This window comes from Canis lupus, chromosome 28 (assembly GCF_011100685.1).
Source record: "Canis lupus familiaris isolate Mischka breed German Shepherd chromosome 28, alternate assembly UU_Cfam_GSD_1.0, whole genome shotgun sequence".
In the NCBI taxonomy this organism is placed as follows: domain Eukaryota; kingdom Metazoa; phylum Chordata; class Mammalia; order Carnivora; family Canidae; genus Canis; species Canis lupus.
Genome location: NC_049249.1, coordinates 31,118,352 through 31,137,272, shown reverse-complemented (window position 1 = coordinate 31,137,272; position 18,921 = coordinate 31,118,352). Strand labels below are relative to the sequence as shown.

Below are 18,921 nucleotides of genomic sequence, written 5' to 3'. Positions count from 1 at the left end.
TGTGACGTCTGAGCACACCCAAGGCTTGTAGCCCCAGATGACGCCTTGGAAGTGGCCAGTGGATCTGGCCCTCTGCTCCAGGGGGTCTCGGAAAGCCTCCTAGTGTTGGGGGCGGAGTTGGGGGGCCACTCACTTGTCCTGTCCAGCCACCACCCCTCCTAGGCTAGACTCCTTCAAGCCCTGCGAGGTCCCCAGAGCTCCCTGGACCCCACATCTGTTTTCTCTGAGAAAGAACTGAGAAGCCCCCCTGTGGGAGTTGGGGTAGCAGTTGGGAACTCAGGGTCTGATGAGGACACGCCCAGACTAAGGGGCCCTGGGGGGCGGGGGGCAGGGGATCGGCTGGCCCTTCCAGGAGTGGGGTGTGGTGATAGGGACTGAGCACTGCAGAAGGAGCCAGCATGGCCACGGGCCAATGTGTCCCAGGACCGGGATGTGCCTCCCTGGGCGCTTCATCCTGACCTTCCAGAGTTCATCTCGGGTACCTGGAGCTCCGGGCCGGCTCCAGGTCTGTGTGGACCTCTCTCTCTGGGTCCCTTCTCCTGTGGGTACCAGCGCGGCTGGATGTGTGGGTGGTGGGGATGGGGTCACGGACAGGACCTGGACATGCGGGGCTGTGGGTGCACACAGGTGAGCGCTCACACCTGTTCTCCTGGCCCTTTGTGCCCCAACAAAGAGCTGGGGGGGTAGACCTCAAAGGGGTGGGCCGAAGCCCCACTCTTGCACTACAGCTTCCAGTAGCCACTCCTGGAATTTCTAAATTCAAACCTGGCCTTCCCGATGATGAGGAAGATATATTTATCAAGGTAGAAACATAACACGTGTCTTATCTAACAGCTTGTCTTGATTTATGACTTTCTAGTAATGGGCACACTCATGGGGCCTCCCCTCTTGCTCTTGTCCTGGGCAACCGAAACATCAGGAAGCTCGGAGACAGTTGGAGGAAGTTCCCGGCACCAGGCAATGCTCCTCACGGATGTGGCAGATTCTGAGGATGGAGACAGGAGTTTTCCAGAGCCGGCCAGGCCTCTAGTCCCCCCTGCACCCAGGCTTCACCTCCACGCAGTGACTCTCCAGGGGTAGTTGCGGGAGATCCTCCTGAGTCTCGCGTAAGCCTGTTTAACATGCAGGTCCCAGGCGCCCCCCTCCCCAGACCTGGTGAGTGGGGTCAGGTGGCTCAGGGTCACCGGGGGGATGGGAGAACCACTGCCCCCCCGTGGGCCCACACCGACACATCCACGCTTGGAGAAGGAGCATGGGGTGCCCTGTGGGAAGACCAGCGGGAGGGGCGCCAGACCGGGATCATCCGCTGTCTCTGAATAGATGTGGGGGGGCCCCGGGGCAAATACTTGTAGGCAACTCCCTTTTCCAGCTGCACAAGGAAGAGGCTTTAAATTCACGGGGCCCAACGCAAACCACTCACAGCATCCCGTGCCCATAGTCCCTGGGCCTCTCCCAGACCCCCCTCACCCCCACCCCAGGAGGCTCATAGAAAGCTAGCCTCCAAGGCCACCTGGCCTGGTTCTCTCCTGGGAGGGAACGTAAAACTCACAACGGGACGGAGCGCTAGGCCTGGGCGTTATCCTGAGCCTGCCGCAGCGCGTGGCCGTGGGGCCTTTCTCTCCATCCAGGCCTCAGTGTCCCTGCGTGCGGGACTAATAAATCAGCTTCCATGTAAAGCATCAACTTACTGCTCCGAGTCCCAAAAGAGCACACATGGATCAGGACATTTTTGTTGTTGTTATTCCTTTGCCTAATTAATGGCCCTTGGGGCGCCCAGCTGCCAGGCAAGTGGTCCCACAGAAGACAGCGGTGCCCCGCAGAGTCCCGGCAGGGCTGGGTCGCACGCGGCTCCATCTCCCAATCTCTGCTGCCCTCTGCTGTCCAGGGCCGGATGGGACGTGCTGACAAGGCGGGGGCACCACAGGGCACCCAAGGGGTTCTCGGAAGGGGCAGGGGTTTCCTCCAGGCCACACAGCACGGGGAAGCAGGGCTGCTGCCTCCCCGCCAGCCGGGCAGAGTCCTCGGGCTCATGGATGGATGCTTCGCGGGCGGTGCGGGGACCCGCAGCATCAGCCTCCCCCGGGACGGGGACCGGGCTGCAGAGGCAGCTTTTCAGGCCTCCCGGGGAACAGGCCTCGAGGTCAGACACTGTGGATGGGGCTCAAGGCTCAGCATGCGAGCCCTCCAGGTGACTCGGATGCACACGGTGGCGGAGACCCTTTGCTCTCTCTTTGGGAACACAAGCCTGGAGTATATGCACACACACACACGTGTATACACACATATATACATGTACATACATGTATGTATATATGTATAATATATATTTTAAAGATTGAATTTATTTATTCATGAGAGACACAGAGAGAGAGAGAGGCAGAGACACGGGCAGAAGGAGAAGCAGGCTCCATGCAGGGAGCCCCATGCGGGACTCGATCCTCCGTCTCCAGGATCATGCCCTGGACCAAAGGCAAGCACTAAACCGCTGAGCCACCCAGGGATTCCCTCTCTCTATATTTTTAATTGTATTGTGCATCTCCAAATTTGAAATAAGACGTGAACAAAATGTAGGAGTTTGACTAGTTTGTCAGAGGCCGGTGCTCTGAGAACATCGGGGGCCTCACATCACACAGGGTGGGCTCAGTTCGAGCTTGTCGGAGAGCAAGACTCCTCAGGGACAAACACGTAGAATGTTTTCTCTGACCTGGGTGATGGCTGTGCCGCTCAGAGTGACAAAGAGCCCCCGCTGTCCAGCAGGATTTCTGCATTTCAGCAAGATGCACCTGACAGCCCGCATCATCGGAGAAAGGTTTTGGACTCTCAGAGAAATTCCAACTGGAATGCACTCATCTACTCACTTAGGGACTGTTGATCGAGCAGTCCCCACGCATTCTAAAGACTGAGCTAGCCGTGGGCCATTTGATTCCTCCCCCTGTAGATGCAGCACAGTGGGGAAGACAGGTGGTCGGCCAGAAATCGCACCTAAAGATGATGACTCAGCGGACACGAATTGGTCCCAGCCGTCGTACGCGGTGCGGGTAGGCAGGAGGGCCGCGCCGGGCCCCAGGGACGATCATAAAGCCCTGTGATGGCACATCCTCTGAGGGACGTGGTCCCGGTGCCATGGCGGAGCCTGTGACACAGCAGACTCCACCTTCCCTGGTGGGCTGCAGGGGGAGCCCCGAGAAAAGACATCGCAGAAGTTGGGGCTTGGTGGGCTGAGTCATCAGAACGGAACAATGAATTATCACTTATTGTGGGACAATTTTTATTGTTAGAAATTTAGAAAATGTAGATAATGCAGATAAGGTGCACATTTTAAACCACCTGTCATCCTACTGTGTAGACATACCATCAGCAAGTGTTTGTTGTGGAGGCTTGATTTTTTTTTTATGTCAGTATATGTGATGTTACGTTACATTATATTAATTTTACAAGGGGAGGGAGAAGCAGAAGGAGAAGGAGAGAGGGAGAGAGTGTGTTAAGCAGGCTCCATACTCAGTCCAGAGCCCAACGCAAGGCTCGATCTCATGACCCTGAGATCATGACCTGAGCCGAAACCAAGAGTTGGCTGCTCAACCAACGGGGCGGCCCAGGCACCCCAGTCATTTGCTTTTTAAGTGAACAGTGTGGCCGGGCCTTCTTGCTTCTGCCCTCTAGTCCCCTGTGAGTACCAGTGCGTAGTGCCCGGCCGTGCCAGGTGCCTGCAGTGCTCACTTCACTCCGACACCTGCCCGGTTGTCCCCGCCCCCCGCTCCCCAGTGTAGCCTGCACTGCAGGGATGTTTCTGATTGAAAGTATGTGGACTTTAAGAAGACAGTGGCCATGTGCTGGGGCTCTTGCGAGGCGATGATCATATGCTTTCAGAGATAACAACGCCCCAAGGGCAGGAGAGCATAGAATCGGGCTCCAAGAGGTCCGGGCAAGAGGAGGGCAGAGACTGGGAGAGGAGGGACAGGGAGAGGAGGTCACAGTGGGAGAGCCAGAGCGGCCGGAGCCTGGGAGGTGGGCAGAGAGGTGGGGCTCGGCGTTCACCGCACACTGACTTCTCTGAGGGCTGGTAAGACGTCGACATCGGTGACAAGGACCAAAGCGTCCTTTCCACAGGCTGTGCAGGTCACCGGTGAAGCCACGTGCCAGTCGTGCGCCCTGGACCAGACCTGGCCTTCGCCTGAGGCTCTGGTGACAAGCGGGCAGGAGCGAGGGAGGGTGCAGGTCGCCCCCAGTGCAAGGGCCTGCTGGAAGGCGCGCAGAGCCGGACACACGGAAAGGTCTGGGCGCAGGAGAACACTGCAAGCCAGCGTAGGGTCCGCGCTGCACCCCGCAGCTCACTAGCTGCCTGCAGAAATCTGCATTTCATCAGCATGAGCTTCACCAAAATGTTGAAAGTGGGGAAATCCAGAGTGCGGAGCAAGATGCTGGATGAGCTGATGAGTGACAGGAGGGATGCCATCCCTGAGGGTCCTGCTGCATCTCACGCTCTTCCCCGTCCCTGTGATGGGTCTGCAGAAGGGGCCAAGGAGTCTGTGGAGAGGCGGAGGGACCCCTCTGCTGGGATCGGGGCTTCTGAGGAAGGGGGTGGCCGTCATGGGCACATCAGCTCTCGGCCACCGTCACTCCGACAGCAGGGGAGGAGACAGTAAGCACAGTAAACGCACCCCCCACTGCACCTTGAAATAGTTTGGGCCCCGTGCCAACCTCAGATGCTCAGACCCCACCCCTCGGTCCTCTAATCGCATGAGGCTGTGGGGTCACATGTATTTTTAAATTGGCACCTACAATTCAGGTGGCCAGGAATGAGGCAGAGACACGTGGGACGCACGCTGGCAGCCCAAGTGTGCCGGGCGGCATGGGGTGACGGGTGCGGGGGTGCGGAGTAGAGCAGTAGGACCAAGGTGCTCCCAAGAGTTGTGCATCTTCTAGCTCTTGGCTTATGAATGTAGTGAGGCCACAAAATAAAACATGATGCTGGTGCTTTTTATGATTATGATTATGAAAAGCACAAACAGCACGAGAGCGGATTTTGGACGAGAGGTGTATTTTGTTTGGCTTGCACTGGATTTTGTTTTGTTTCTGTTTTTTGTTTTTAAATCAAGCCAACATTTAAAGATCTGAATATCCTGTGAAGTTATTTGGACCTTCAGCTTCCTCTGAAACATCGGTTCTGACACTCAGGGCCTCCATTCTCCTGCGCCAACAGGCAGCTCGCGCTGGGTGGCCGCTGTTCTGCTTTTCCTTCCTGAGCCTGTGGCCCAGGGCCCCCCCACACAGGGCGGGTGGGAGCACTGCACCCTGCCTGTCTCACACGACTGCCCCCACCCCTGGGGCAGCATCTGACTCTCCGGTTTGTCCTAGGGCCTGTGGGTCCCCGTTATCTGTAAAATAAAAAGTTTTGGCGCATCTGAACTTTGTCCGTATTAAAAGCAAGCAACGCAAACCGAGCTCCTCGTGGGCTCTGTGCAACGCTGGAAATAAATGTGTGTGTGCACTTCATTCCACCTCTGAGCCAGTGACACTGTATGTTTTCCTCTTTTAAATACGAATAACCACAAATAAATCTAGAAAAAAGGCTGTGGGCCTCGACATTATTGGTCATTTCCGAGTGGTCTGTTAGACACCGGGCTTGTCGCTTTGCTCAGGAGCAGAAGGTGAGCATCGTGGAACCAGTGACAGATCTGATCGCCACATGCTTTCTCTGCTGCACGGGAGGAAGGCGCCCCATCTGGCAGTTACCGCCAGGCTGGCGGTGGCCTGTGGCCCACTCAGTGGAGGCACCGGGGCCGCTGACCTACCACCTTCTTCAGGAAGTGTCCAAAATGTTTTTGTTTTTGTTTTTTCCTGTGTGTAAAAGAGGTGATGGAGAGGTTGTGAATCTAAATGGAGGTTTCAGTGAGGAGAGTGGGATTGGGATGCCTGAAAGGCTCACTACACTCTAAAAATAAGAATCAACTGGAAATAGGCCAGCCCTCCCAAGCATCAGGACCCATTTGGGATCATCCCAGGTCCCAGTTGGGTCAAGACAACCTGGGATTGCTAGAGCACCTCACTGGGCTGCCCGCAAAAGGCAAAAGTAAACAGCCTCCGGAGGAAGACAGCCCCATCCCAAACTTCAAATTATATCTAAGTTTTTTTTTTATATATATAGAATGTCTGACAATCAAAAATTGTCAGGCATATTCAAAGAAGCATCCATAAGACAACTGGCTTCTCTGTAGAAGCAGCGGCCGCGGGAAGACGATGATGGAGTGTCTTCAGAAAGAAAATAATTGCCAGGCTTGACTCTGTGGTGAACATATTTTTAGGACAATGGAGCTGAGAGATGATTGTTTACCCTGGGTTACGGGTACATGGAGGTTCATTACATTATTTTCTCTGCTTTTGTAGGCTTGAAATTTCCCATAAAAGGAATGAAGGCAAAATAGAAACAGTGAAGACAAGCAAAAGCAGAGAGAATTCATCACCAGTGGACACAGAGTAAAGACCCCACTGGAAGGTGTTCTTCAGGCCGACGGAGAAGGGTCCCAGGTGGCAGTTTGGAAAGACAGGAAGGACCCGTACTCAGGTGGGCAAGTCTAAATGGATAGTGACCGCGTAAAATAATAATTATGTCTTGAGGAGGCTTGAAATATACATAGAATTAAAATACATGATAACAATAGCTCACGAGCCAGAAGAGGGATAAACAGAATTAGCGTGTTCTCACGTCCTTTTCACTGTCCGGAAAGTGACAAAAGTACTAATTTATGTTAGACTTTAATAATGAGTCAGGATGAATGTTGTAATCCCCCAGGTAATTATGAAATGAATAGCACAGAATATATAAGTAACAAGATAATAGTGGGGAAATGCAATATTAAAAAATACTAACCCGAAAGACCGGGGTGCGGGGTTGGGGGGGAAGGATGTAAAACGAGTGGGGAAAGTTGAAGACGACGTAAAGACAGCAGATTTCCACGGCATCACAGTAAGTCACGCCTTTGTGTGTACGCGGTCTAGGTCTCCAACCGAAAGAGCAAATCAAAACCAAAAACCCAAGTTACGTGGCGCTTAGAAGGGACAGGACGCCCTATGCATGTGGGGACGTGGAAAGCTAAGCATAAAGCAACGGGCACAAGGAAGGGAAAAGCAACGTGGCTGTGCACCGTGGCCTGCGAGGTGAGAAGCGACGAGCCCCCCGGGGACCGTGGGGTATGGACCCCACAGCCTGCCAGGGCAGGAACCTCACGCTCTAGGAACACATGGCCTGTTGGCTGTCTGGACCCTGACCTCGTCATGAAGCGGCAGGTGTACGGACACCTGGAGGGGCCTGGCACTGTAGAAAATGCTGGAGATGCTGCCTGGGGGAGACCCGTCCTGCCTTCCCAGGGCCTCCAGCCCAGTGGAGGAGACGCTGAGGAACGTGCATCACGGAGCAGAGGTCTGGGCCTTGTGGCGAGTTCAGAGCTGCGAGATGGGGAGGGGGGGGGGCAGGTGAGGCAGGCAGGAGGGGTGTGGGAGACACAGGAGCCGAGTGGGAGAAGGGGCTGGGCCCCGGTTCACGGAGGACCTTTTAGGTCACTTGAAAGTGAACAGTGTGCGGGGGAGAGACTTCGGAAGGGTTCTGGGCTGGAGACCGGCACACTACGCTGATTTTGGGGGGGTGAGACTGAGGGGCAGGGTGGTTTTCTGGCACTTGGAAGAGAAAGCTCTGGCAGGAAGGAAGGGAGGGAGGGACATCCTCAGCGCCAGGGTGCAGAAGAGCACAGTCAGCCAGGGCCAGGCACGACCCGGTAAGAACCGTGATCAAATAGGTTTAGGAATCCCAAATCCCATAATCCTTTGCGTGGAGGGGCACGATGTGCATCTGGCATATTAAAAGCCTTGAGAAGGTCTGCGATACAAAGAACTTATTTAAAACTATACTTATTTTGGCATTTCCCGGACTTGTTTGATTATGACGCTTTTAAAAATGTTTATTAATATTTTGCAGGATGTTACAGTTCCAAGGAACACAGATTGGGATTATTGGGGGGAAAAAAAATTCTTGGCTTCGGAAGCCTGGAAAGCTAAAACCGCAGTGTCCCACCTCTGGAATCTTCCCCAAGCCACAGTCATGGGCCTGGATGGTTTCGACAGCCAAGCAGGACCCTCCTGGGCTGTGTGTGGGCCTAGGCATTGCTGGTGCCCGCAGATCCCGCCGATCAGCAGCGGGCAGCAGAAAGAAACGCCAGCCGGGCGTGGGGAGAGCTGCTGAGGCCAGGGGGGGACGCAGGAGGCAGGGAGCCTGGCTCGGTAAATCTGGCTGAAAAGGGAATTCCGAGGTCCAGAGGTACAACTGAAAGCCTTTCTTTCCTTTTTGGAAAGCAGACCCTGAGAGAAACAAATGGGAGCTAAAGGCGGTCCGCCAGGACCGTGGAGTCAGAATTCTGACTGTTCTGGAAGAAGGGGTGCCAGCCCGACCGTGTGAGGTCCCTGAGGAATCCGGGGTCCTCGGTTTCTGGTCAGTGGCAGCATATCTGTGTCCTAGGATCCCCGTAACAAATTACCACACTCTCGGTGGCTGAAGGCAGCAGAAACGTGGTCTCTCCCCGTTCTGGAGGCTCCCTGGCCTCCGGTGGCTTCGGCCCCGCTCCGTCAGTCCAGTCTCTTCCCAGGGCCACGTTCTCTGCACCTCTCTGTGCCTCTCCTCTTCTCATAGACTCTAGACATGGAGTGATGATCCGATCACCAAGGTCTACAAAAACCCTATTTCCCAATAAGGGCACGTTCTGAGGTCCAGGTGGGCCTGACTTTTGGGAGACCTTGTTCAGCCCGTGGGGGGCGGGGGGCAGCCAGCAGGCTGTGCGTGCGGCCGGGGCGTGGGAGGATGGCCGTGTGCTCAGTCTCTGCTGCGATCCACTGGGTTCAGTCACAGCCTGGAGGTCTGGGAGATCAGGGGCAAGGCTGCCCACGCAGCCCTGAGAGTCTCCAAGCATGGTGACTACTTTATGACAAGCCACTGGCCACTCACCTCCCCACCGTGACACTTCGATTTCCCTCCCCCCCAACCATGGTGTTAGAATCAAGCTGCCGTAACCACTGACAGTTCAAGGCCAGTGGACTACGAGGTCAGGCTCCTGATCAAGGGGACAAAGCAGCATTTGCTCGGACCAGACCCAGGCTCACAAACGGACATCCTCCCCCGGCCCCCCTCCGTGCCACTGGTTCTCCAAGGGCAGAAGTGAGCTGCTCCCACCCTGCGTCTTCAGATGGGAGCTAAGTCTTTATGGGTGCTCAGACCAGCCTCTGCCCCGCTCTGGGAACAGGGCAGCGAGGTCCGGCCGCTCTGTGTTAGTAGAGACTTGCTTCTCCATTTAGTGTCCTAGCGGCTTCCAGCAGCTTCCTTAGGCTCAGTTCTCACCCAGCAGGGCCAGCTGCCAAGTTGCAGCTGCTGGGGCAGGGGGAGGGCGTGGGGAGGGTGTGGGGAGGGTGGGCCCGGAGGCAAATGCAAGTGAAGGGAGCAGGGTATCTCAGGTCTCCCCCTCCCGTGGCAGGTGCAGGCAGCGTCCTCCCACTCGTGAAAGCAGAAGCCCTGCCTGGTGGTAGTCTTGGTTCAGAAGGCTCGGGCCCGTGAGGCTATTGGAGATTCTCTGATTGAATTTAACCCCACCGGGACTCCCAGGTAGGCCAAACAGTAGAAGCTGCCCTGAACGGGAGAATGTCTGAGACCAGGATTCCAAGGACCAGCAGTCACAGGCCCTGTCCATGCCAGGACGGGGACCAAATGCTGTCCTCTGCCTGCATCGCAATTGGAAACAGAGCCGCCGCAGAGGTAGCAGGAAGAAGCACCGTCTGTCCCAAAGCCCGTGATGGAGGGGTGGGCCACACGCTGCACCGACATTTAGATTTTTAGCCGACATGTGACGCGTCAGTTCCCCCAAGGCACCTGCTGTTCATTAAAAATAAGGCCAGAAAATAAAGCAACAGCATTCTTCAGTAGTTTCCTTTTGAAAGGAGAGTGCTCCCAACCAAACTGGCATAACCTGCTCCAGTGTCGCAAATCAATCTAGTTGGAGCATCCAAACATTCAAAAAAGTTTTTAAAATGGTGTTTTGAAACCACATTCTTTCCAACAGCTGATGGCTAGGAAGACCGTTCTTTAATTCTTGCCCCAGCTGATTTCCAGGCCACCTTCTGCCTCGCTTACCGACCGAACCCAGCCTCCCCTCAGATGAAGAGAGGGCTTAGGATATCGGCTCAGCTGCAGATGGAACCCCTCTAGAATCTTCTCCGTACATCCCAAGTCTGTCACTTACCAGTAGGGTGACCAACTGTCCCGTTTTGCCTGACACCATCCTGGCCTTGGCATCCCAAATCCAGTGTCTCAAGAAATTCCTCATTTGGGGACAGTCCAAGGAAGAGGGTCATCTCAGTCGTCCTCAACATCTCCGAACCTTAGTTTACTCTTCTGTGAAAGGGGCAAGATTGTCAACCATGAAGTCAGAGGATTGGATGGTGGATGGTGGGGCAAGTGTCTGCAGATGGGAACTTGGCTTCCTGAGGGCTCAGATGCGTGAGCTCCCAGGAGGGCGCCCGCTCACCAAAGCAGACTCACCAGGGCCGCCCAGATACTTCCCGTCTTTGACCCACGTTTGCTTAGCTTAAGATCTTTGCCATGCCCAGCCCTCAGCTAGCTGCTTCCAATGGGGACACTGGCACCTGGTGCAATCCCAAGAGAGGGACAGGCAGGGAGCTGCTGACGCGTCTCTGGGGACTGGAAGTGCCTTCAGATGTCTGCAGGGCTGTTGTCCAAGAAGTGCAAGAGGGATGGAGGATGTCCTGCCTGGCCCCAGCAGGCAGAGGCATGAATGGCTAAAATCTTGGTGGAAATCAAGTTTGGTTCAAACACGAGGAGTGGGGCAGGGTCCAGTGGAGATGGGACTTTTAGTTTTCCTTTTGCCCTTTTTACTCTTTTAATCTGCTGCTGTGTCCTTGAAGTTGTGAGCTAGTTCTTTCTCAGGAGGTAATTGGAGTCTCCATAATACACCTTATGGATGCACTCTTTTTCCTCGAAGGAGTGGCCCCGAGGCCTTGGGGAATGCTGCTGGAAACACTGTTCCTTCACCAGGCCCTGAGGCTTGGAAGCAGGTGGTGGGTGGAGTTAGGAGATGCTCTCCATCGCTGCTGGCTACAGAGTCCCCCGGAGACGGGGGAAGCAGAGACCCACCACCCCTCCATGTGGTGTTCGGGGTTACTAGAAGTCTTAATGTGAGCAGGAAATGAGGACAGGGCCCCCGAGAGGTCACCATCCCAAAGGGAGAGTTGTTGGGATTAAGGACCTGGGCTTTGGGCAAAAGAACTGACTGTGGCCAGAGCAGCACCCATTGCCCAGCCCTTTCACTGGTCCTATTGATGCAGTGGCCGTGCCTTGGGGAGCTGGCTGCCTGAGTGTGAGTCTGAGCCAGGAGTCTTGGTGCCTGGTGCTCCCCTGGACTCACAGACCTGTACATGTTGAGCAGAGGATCCCAGGAAAAGATGAAGCAGTTGGGTGTCCTAAGTCAACTTAGAAAAGAATCACATCAAACATGTAAAAGCAGCAGGGGCCAAGCACTTGTAGGAGCTCCACACGGCTTATTTTATCCGCTCCATGGGATGAACTTTGTGTGATCCCCATGTGGCAGGTGAGTCAGGTGAGGCACAGAGAGGCTTAGCTTGCTGCCCGTGGGTACACACTGGAGAGATGTGGTCAGGGCTGCGTATGATGAGAATCCTGTTTCTGAACCACCGTCGCTGGTGGCTTTGTGAACAGACTCCAGGGCTAGCAGTGAAGCAGCCAGCAAGGCTGCCGTCTCCCGTCTCCCGCCTCCAGATCTGAACTTCCTTTTCAAGCTGGGTCCCACTCGTGGCCTGAGGACCCCAGCAGGGTCAGGAGCTGCCCTCTCTGCCCGTCTGTCCCTCCCACCCTGGGTAGCGATGCTGTGCTGAGAGCACAGCGCCCCTTACCTGATGGAAACCACTGCCCGTCTCCGGTGAGCAGAGCACCCAGGACTGGGCCCCAGCTGAGCCACCGCAGGCGTCCTAGCAGCCGGGCCCCCGCTCCTCCCACCCACCCTGGGGTATGTGTTCCAGCATTCCTGAAAAATACAACCAGCTGCTGGTGCTGGTTCCAGGACCATTTTCACGACGCCTTTTCCTGTGTTGTGTTATCTGCCTGGACACCCCGGGCTCACGCTTGCTGCCCTAGTTCTGCCCTCTTCCGGGGCCTCGGTCTGCTACCCCTTTCTGAACCCACTGCACCTGCGGGGCACCATCCCTGGTCTTTCCCCCATTGATGTGGAATGTCCTTTTATGATCGCTTCCCATGAATTGTGTTTAGTCCTTCTCTGGTCAAGGAGAACTTCTTCCTGTGCACAGGGTTGCTCTTCACCTCTCTGCCCCTTCCAGCCCCAGTCCTACCTAGTTTTCCAGAAGTGCCTTGGTGGTGGCTAAGTACTTGGAGTTTGGTGGTTCCCACAGGTGGCGACAGGGCAGGGGATAGGGCAACAAAGGACTGGATATAATCCTCAGAAGGGGATTCTGAGTCTCAGGCAGGAGATCCGCTGCATGTGGGAGATTTTCAGAGCCGCTGGAAGCCGCTGGAGCAGGTTTCTAGAGAAGCCTCAAGAGATAGACGGCAACCCACTGGGCTCCAGATGAAGTTCCTTCTGCTCACAAGTCTTCCACAATGCCAGCGTGGGTGAGGTTAGAGAAGGTAAGAGTCTACCGTTCCTTCTTTCAGTCCAAATCCCAGCTCCTGCCTGCAGTGCCAGGCAGCAGGTTCTGGATGGTGAGCGAAAGCAACCACCTCATTCATCTCCACAAGTGGAGAAGTGGATGGATGGCACCTGTTCTGGATCCTGACTGAGGTCTGGAGCACCCTCTAGACGGACAAGTCCCTGCATCTGTCATCCTCTATCAACCACCCTGAGGTCGGCAACATTGCCACCTTCGTACAGTTGAGGCCAGGCAGCCAGATGACAGGAAGACGCTGCCCCACGCTCTGCTCTCCCCTTGCCTCCACATTTCAGGCACTGGTGTTCACAAGCACCTCTGAGTGGGTTCATTGGCAAGAAGCAAAGCCCGAGGTGCGGTAGAGTTTACTCTGTTGGCCAGAGTGTGGCTCCAGAAGGCCCTCTGCAATGTGCATTAGTATTTCCCAAAGCACAGACTTTGGATCAGATTCTTACCACCCCTTGAATTAACCTGCCTTGGAGTGTTGCTAGAACATTATCCTCTTGGGACAGCTTCCTAAGTGCTTGACAGGACACAATGTCTTTTCTTTGGCTTCCTCTTGGCAAAGATCAGTAATTCAAGACAAGTAAGGGCCTGTCGTTCAAATTCCCGACTGACACACATTCTAGAAGACCTCTAGGAAGCAAACAATCTGTAGAGCTGAATGTTGTTGGACAGATAGTCATCAAGAGAACTCGGTCATGTCCCACAAATCAGCCTGAGAAATCTTGTTTCTTGGGCCTTCTCCTTTCCTCATTCCCTTCCATAACGTGTCTGCGCAAGCTTAGTCATTTGCTGATTTCCTCCAGAGCTCATCCATTGATTCTATTGCAGACTCGTCCGTTCACTTCTGGCGGCTGTTTCATTCCCCAGTCCCTCCACGTGGATTACATGAAGCCCTAGCCATCAGCGACTGCGGCTCCCCCGACCCAGGAGTCTCTCCCTACACGGGACAGTCGTAAGTGTATGCACCCTATGGATTCACATCAGCAAGAGTAGTGCCTATCACTGGCTTAAGACAGAAGGATTTTTCATCTACTACCCTGCCTGAAGTACTATGCCTTAAAAATGCTGGTAGGATGTCCAAAGACTGGAGTACAATGAGGGTCTTATCACAGAAGAACATGTTAGCAGCTGTCTGGAGTAAAGCTGAGATTTGCTTTAAAATGTAACTATGAAACAGCTCTTGGATTTAAATTTTTCTATCAACTACTGATGCCTTTTATCTCAGAATTGTCAGGAATATACCTGAGGTCACCCCAGGTGGTTCACATTGTATGTAGTTCCCCAGACCCTTGGCCATGGGACTTGGGCCTGTAAAGGAGCCAGATGGGATGAAGCTGAAACATCTTTCTGGAAAGAGGTTGGTTCTAGTGCACGTGGTCACAGGAGAATCACAGCGGGCTTCATCCTGAATCTGTGCCAACAGGGCAGCTGGACACCTGAAATTTCATCACAAGGAAGCATGCGGGGGCCTTGAGGAGTAGGTAAACCTTTTCCTGTAGAGTCAGACATTTAAATATTTTAGACTTTTCAGGCCAGATGGTCTCTGCTGCATCTACTTGTCTCTGTTGAATGAAAACAGCCACAGACAAAGAACAGATGGGCACAACTGTGTTCCAGGACAACTTTATTTACAGAACAGGCCATGAGCGGGATTAGCTCCGCAGGCTAGTTTGCAGACCCTTAACCTAGAGGGACAGTCACAGCGCTGAGGCCCCTTCTTGGGCTGCTCTCTTCTTCCCCCTGCCTCCACACTAGCCCACTTCACCTCAGCTTTAAAAAATACTGTACCTGCAGAGAAAATGGACCCCGGCTACATTTTTAAGGTAGTGACTGAGGAAGGTCTTATCTGATCTTAAATTTTCAACTACTCTGTCCCGCCCAGTCTTTCTGAAGCAGTACAACACGCAGTCTGGAACCACCCTCTTCCCTAACTGCACTTGGCTGTGCTAAACATAAATATGGAAGAAGGGAAAGCTAAAAACCAACCCAAATTGCCTGTGGGACCCAGAATGTCTCTCCTCCTCTGGTATTTAGAACAGTTACTATTACCTTGATTATGTCTTGTTTCTTAGTGAACTCCAAAAAGTCAGGGGTGGTGGTGGCGTTTATTTGGCCTTTTTAGGCAAGAGAGTCAAATGCTGACAGAAAATGCTTGAAACTGCCTGAAGGGACTCATCTGAGAGCTTCAGACTCATGGGTCATTCTGAGTGAGAGAAATGCGGGGCTTTCAGGCGGGTTATTTTCAGTGGATGAGGCAGGGCTGGAAGAGCAAACACATGGAAGGATTCTTTAAGGCCAGAAAAGACAGCAGGACGATCCAATTCCGTCTAGTGGGATTCCAGCAGTTCTCAGCCTGGATCCTAAAGCCCAACTTCTTCCCTGCCCTTCTTTTAAAAAAGCAACACCTTAAAGTGTAATCAACTCAAAACGCCTTTTCATTTGAACGGAAAGAGTTCTTTCTTTCACAAGTTGTTTGGAATCCGTCAAATCAGTTCCAAGCAGAACAGGAACCAGAGCCCTACTGGCTAGCAGAATATGCTCTGGGCAGTGGTTCTGCCTGCCAGGGTTTTACTGCTGCACAACCTACAGGTCTGCGCCTGACACTCTCCTTAGGTCACGTACCGCTGCTGCGCACTGTGAGATAGGGTGGGTGATCCCCAAGCTCAGGAGTCACTGAAACAGAACACTGTCCTCGTGCCAGGTGGTGGGATGTCTCCAGGCAATAAACAGTTGGGAGGTGAATTGTTTTTATGCCAGAGTCTGGTCCGTGGAAAATCTCCGATCAGAAACAGCAGTGAGGGATATGAGGCTTGTACAGAGGCTGCTCTGATAACTTTTAGAACCAAATGTCCTGCTACCACTTTCAAAGCATTGAAAATACTTAAAGCAAGATGGTGGGGAGGCCGCCACTGTTGGCAGAACATGAGCAACAGAGCAGGAAAAAGGTAAGAGTGAGCGACAGGGAACGGCCCTGCAGAGACCAGCCTGGAGAAAGGGGTCACAGGGGTCCCCCACACCAGGTCTTCCAGCTCCACTGGCCTGGCTGCCGAGGGAGGGCCCTGATGGCACGGCTGTGGGGATGGGCACAGGGGGACCCCTGCAGCCCTGAAGTCATGGTCACTCTCGTCTCATCCTGGCTGTGGGTTTCGCCCTGGGAAGTCTCCCCAGCTAACGCATCAGGAACATGAGGTTCCTAAAGACCCTTCATGAAAAGAAAGTGGAAGTGCAGGCTGTGAATGGGATTCATCCTCATCCGCTGCTGTCTCTGGGTGCTCATCAGAGGTGAGGCTCAGCTAGGGCTCAGCTTCGGGCCCACCAGGTCACCACGAGGAGGGGCTCCCAGGTTCTGTCTGGGTGGGACTCCCAGTTGTACCTTGACAGACCTGGTCACTGTCCTGTGTGAAGAGTAAGGACCGCCATCCTACCCGCTGGACTGTGACAGACTTTGGGTCCGTCGGCCTCAGGTGCTCAGCTGGTTCCCTCCAAGCTGCTGGGCCTGGTCCTCTCCTCTGTTGCCACAGTCAGGCAGGGCCTCATCACTTAGTTGTTGGCCTCAAACTCAAAGCATATTACATTTTCAAAATGCCCCACTCCAGAGTAAGATATCTTTTTTCCTCTCTGCTTACTAAGGGCAGCATTCTTTTTTCCTTTAGCTAGCTGATGGTTGAATAAACAAAATATATATGGGTGATCATTTAACCACAGGCAATAGAGAGAGATCTGTTTGCCCATGACCTTTAGGAATTCTGATGTAATCTGGCCTGGCACAGAAAGGACAAGTAAGGGGAGCCAGTTACAGGACTAATGAATGCATCCTGGATTTCTTCTAGAACTTTAGCCAAAGTGTTGTTTAGGGAACAGGCATTCCTGGGATAAATCCATCCTCTCTATGGATCACAGTTCCTTGTCAGAGAGGATTGTCGATATCTAAGGGTAGAGGCTATGACTCTTATCTAAAAATCGTATCTCCTAGTGGATGTGAGGAGATGGGCCACCCTGGACATGCAGGAGGGGAGACAGGAATGCCACTTCCTCACCTCACCTCTGAGAGCTGCACACTGACTCCTGTTCCTTTGGGAGGTCTGAGGCAGATCTGCCCAGGGCGCAGGTGTTCGGTCCAATCCTGGGCCCACACTCCTGGAATTCCTACATTCCAATTTCTCTGGACTCAGCAAGTGGCCTGGACTTTGGAGGAAGCAGCTGGACTGATTCCCGAGAAGCCAGCACAGCCCCTGACCTCATGCACAGCAGCTCAGGAAACACAAACACCTGGCTGAAATTTCCTTTTTATTTATCATTTCTGTAAGTTCTAGACAGCAATAATTTATAATAGTCACATCTCATATATTTCAGTTGTTGGACAAACACAAAGACAGAAAACTAAAGCACAGAGAGTTCAAAAAGGAGGTTACTGTAATACGTCAGAAGAGTTAAAATTCAAAATACCCAAGATCCCACAAACTAGAATAAAACATAAAGCTTAAAATTTCTCTATGAGCCTGAAATTACAAAATTTAGCAACTGCGTAAAACAGAGAATCAAGAGATCTATATTCTCAAGATAAGAAACAAGGAATGCTTTGGTAAGTCATCTTTACTGTTGAAATCTCTCTGCTCTGTCTCTTGAATGATTGTAGAGAAACACAGGCATAGTACATATTTGAGGATAGGTCTCACAAACTCCTCTTACAATTAGATTTTCAAACACCTTTCCACTCAATGAGAAAAGCAATTCAGTCACTTGAATTTTATGATTAAAAAAATTAAAATATTTCCAGGGACTCTTAAAGCTGTCTCCCAAAGTATAAAATGTTATACCCTTTCAAAATCTGAAGCATTCGCATTTTTTTCTGAGATAAACAAAGGCCGTGGAATCTGCTCCTAACTTTGCAAAAGCTCATCTGCTGCTGTGCACACACAGCCATGGGAAAATGCTGAGCAGCTCACAGGGACCCTGGAAGGACAGTATCCTCAGTGGTCCTGACCATGACCCTGAGCACTGCTAGACCGACCCCCTACCCTGCATGCGAAGCCAGGTTCCCCAGCACAGATCGACCTGTCACTCTTCAGTCCGTTCTTGTTTGGGGGATTCCAGCTCATTCAACAAATCTCTGCCAGCTGCTCCAGCTTTTGAAGCAAAAAGAACTGCACCCTGTTTAAAACCGAGGTTCTTCAAGCTTCGGGCATAATCTGCATATATAGCAGAGATGAGTTTCTGTAAACCATAGTTAAGGGGAAAAAGGGCAGAAAGAAATGTGATTATACTCTACCAAGTTCCCACAGGCAGGAAGAAACCACCTCTATGGGGCAAATCAGGAGGGATGCAAGGACCTGCCAGGGCCAAGCAAAACACAGACACCCTTCCACGGGGGAGGGGGGTTCCTGGCTTGGGGAGGCAAGGTCTCAATCTGCAATGTCACCCATTCCCCTCTGCAAGAGCTGAATGCAAAGTGTTTCCTTCCAGAAGACCTAGTTAACATCCTCCTAGATTTAGATTGTCTCAAAGCCTAACACTACACTAAAGACTAGAAAAAGAAAGAAGCCTTAAGTACATACCCTCTGGCACCTGAAAGGCTGAGTGGTAGGCAATTTGGGGGCAGACACAGCCTAGTCAGAGGTTTTGATTACGAAGTCTGCCCTGAGGTCTTAGGTTTTCAGACAGCCCTGTTTTCCTGTGCTCTGACATTCTAAGTAGCCTGTTATACCAGAGTCAACTTCACCAGTGCCTGGATATAGTTCAAAATTTGGAGTCCCATCCCTTTACAGTCCTTCCTGCCTCCCCACCCATCTTAGAACTGATGCCAGCTATGCAACCATCTTCTTCCTGTCTTTCTCTCTCATTTCTCCTTCTTTCCTGACTTTGGTGAATTTGAGTGTGGATCGTCCCTAACACAGTTCCTGCCCAGGCAGTACACTAAGAGGAACCCACTCATGCCGTCAGCCTCCTGCTGCATAATCATCCCAGCAAAGGATATCTGTGTCCTCAGTGATTCCGACTGCACCGTACTTGAGACAAGCTTCCACAAACAAGGCAGCTCGATCGAAGTATCTCATGCTGCTCAAGAGAACAAAGTGAGTTAGGCTTTGTGATTTATGGCATTTGGGGCAGACCCACCTGAGGGTGTATTTTCTTTTTTTTTTTTTTTTTTTTTTTTTTTTTTTTTTAATTTTTTTATTTATTTATGAT

At 52.7% G+C, this 18,921-nt stretch overlaps 1 protein-coding gene across 1 annotated transcript in view; it reads right to left on the bottom strand.

The window, feature by feature from the left end:
* Positions 1–17,005: 17,005 nt before the first annotated feature.
* The window catches only part of WDR11 (WD repeat domain 11), a 59,611-nt gene continuing 57,695 nt past the window's right edge, over positions 17,006–18,921 (bottom strand). The window contains exons 28-29 of the mRNA XM_038578976.1: positions 18,710–18,789; positions 17,006–17,951 (exon numbers count right to left, since the gene is read on the bottom strand). Of these exons, the coding sequence (XP_038434904.1) occupies positions 17,794–17,951; positions 18,710–18,789 (238 nt within the window). The 3' untranslated portion in view covers positions 17,006–17,793. The remainder of the gene's footprint in view (positions 17,952–18,709; positions 18,790–18,921) is intronic.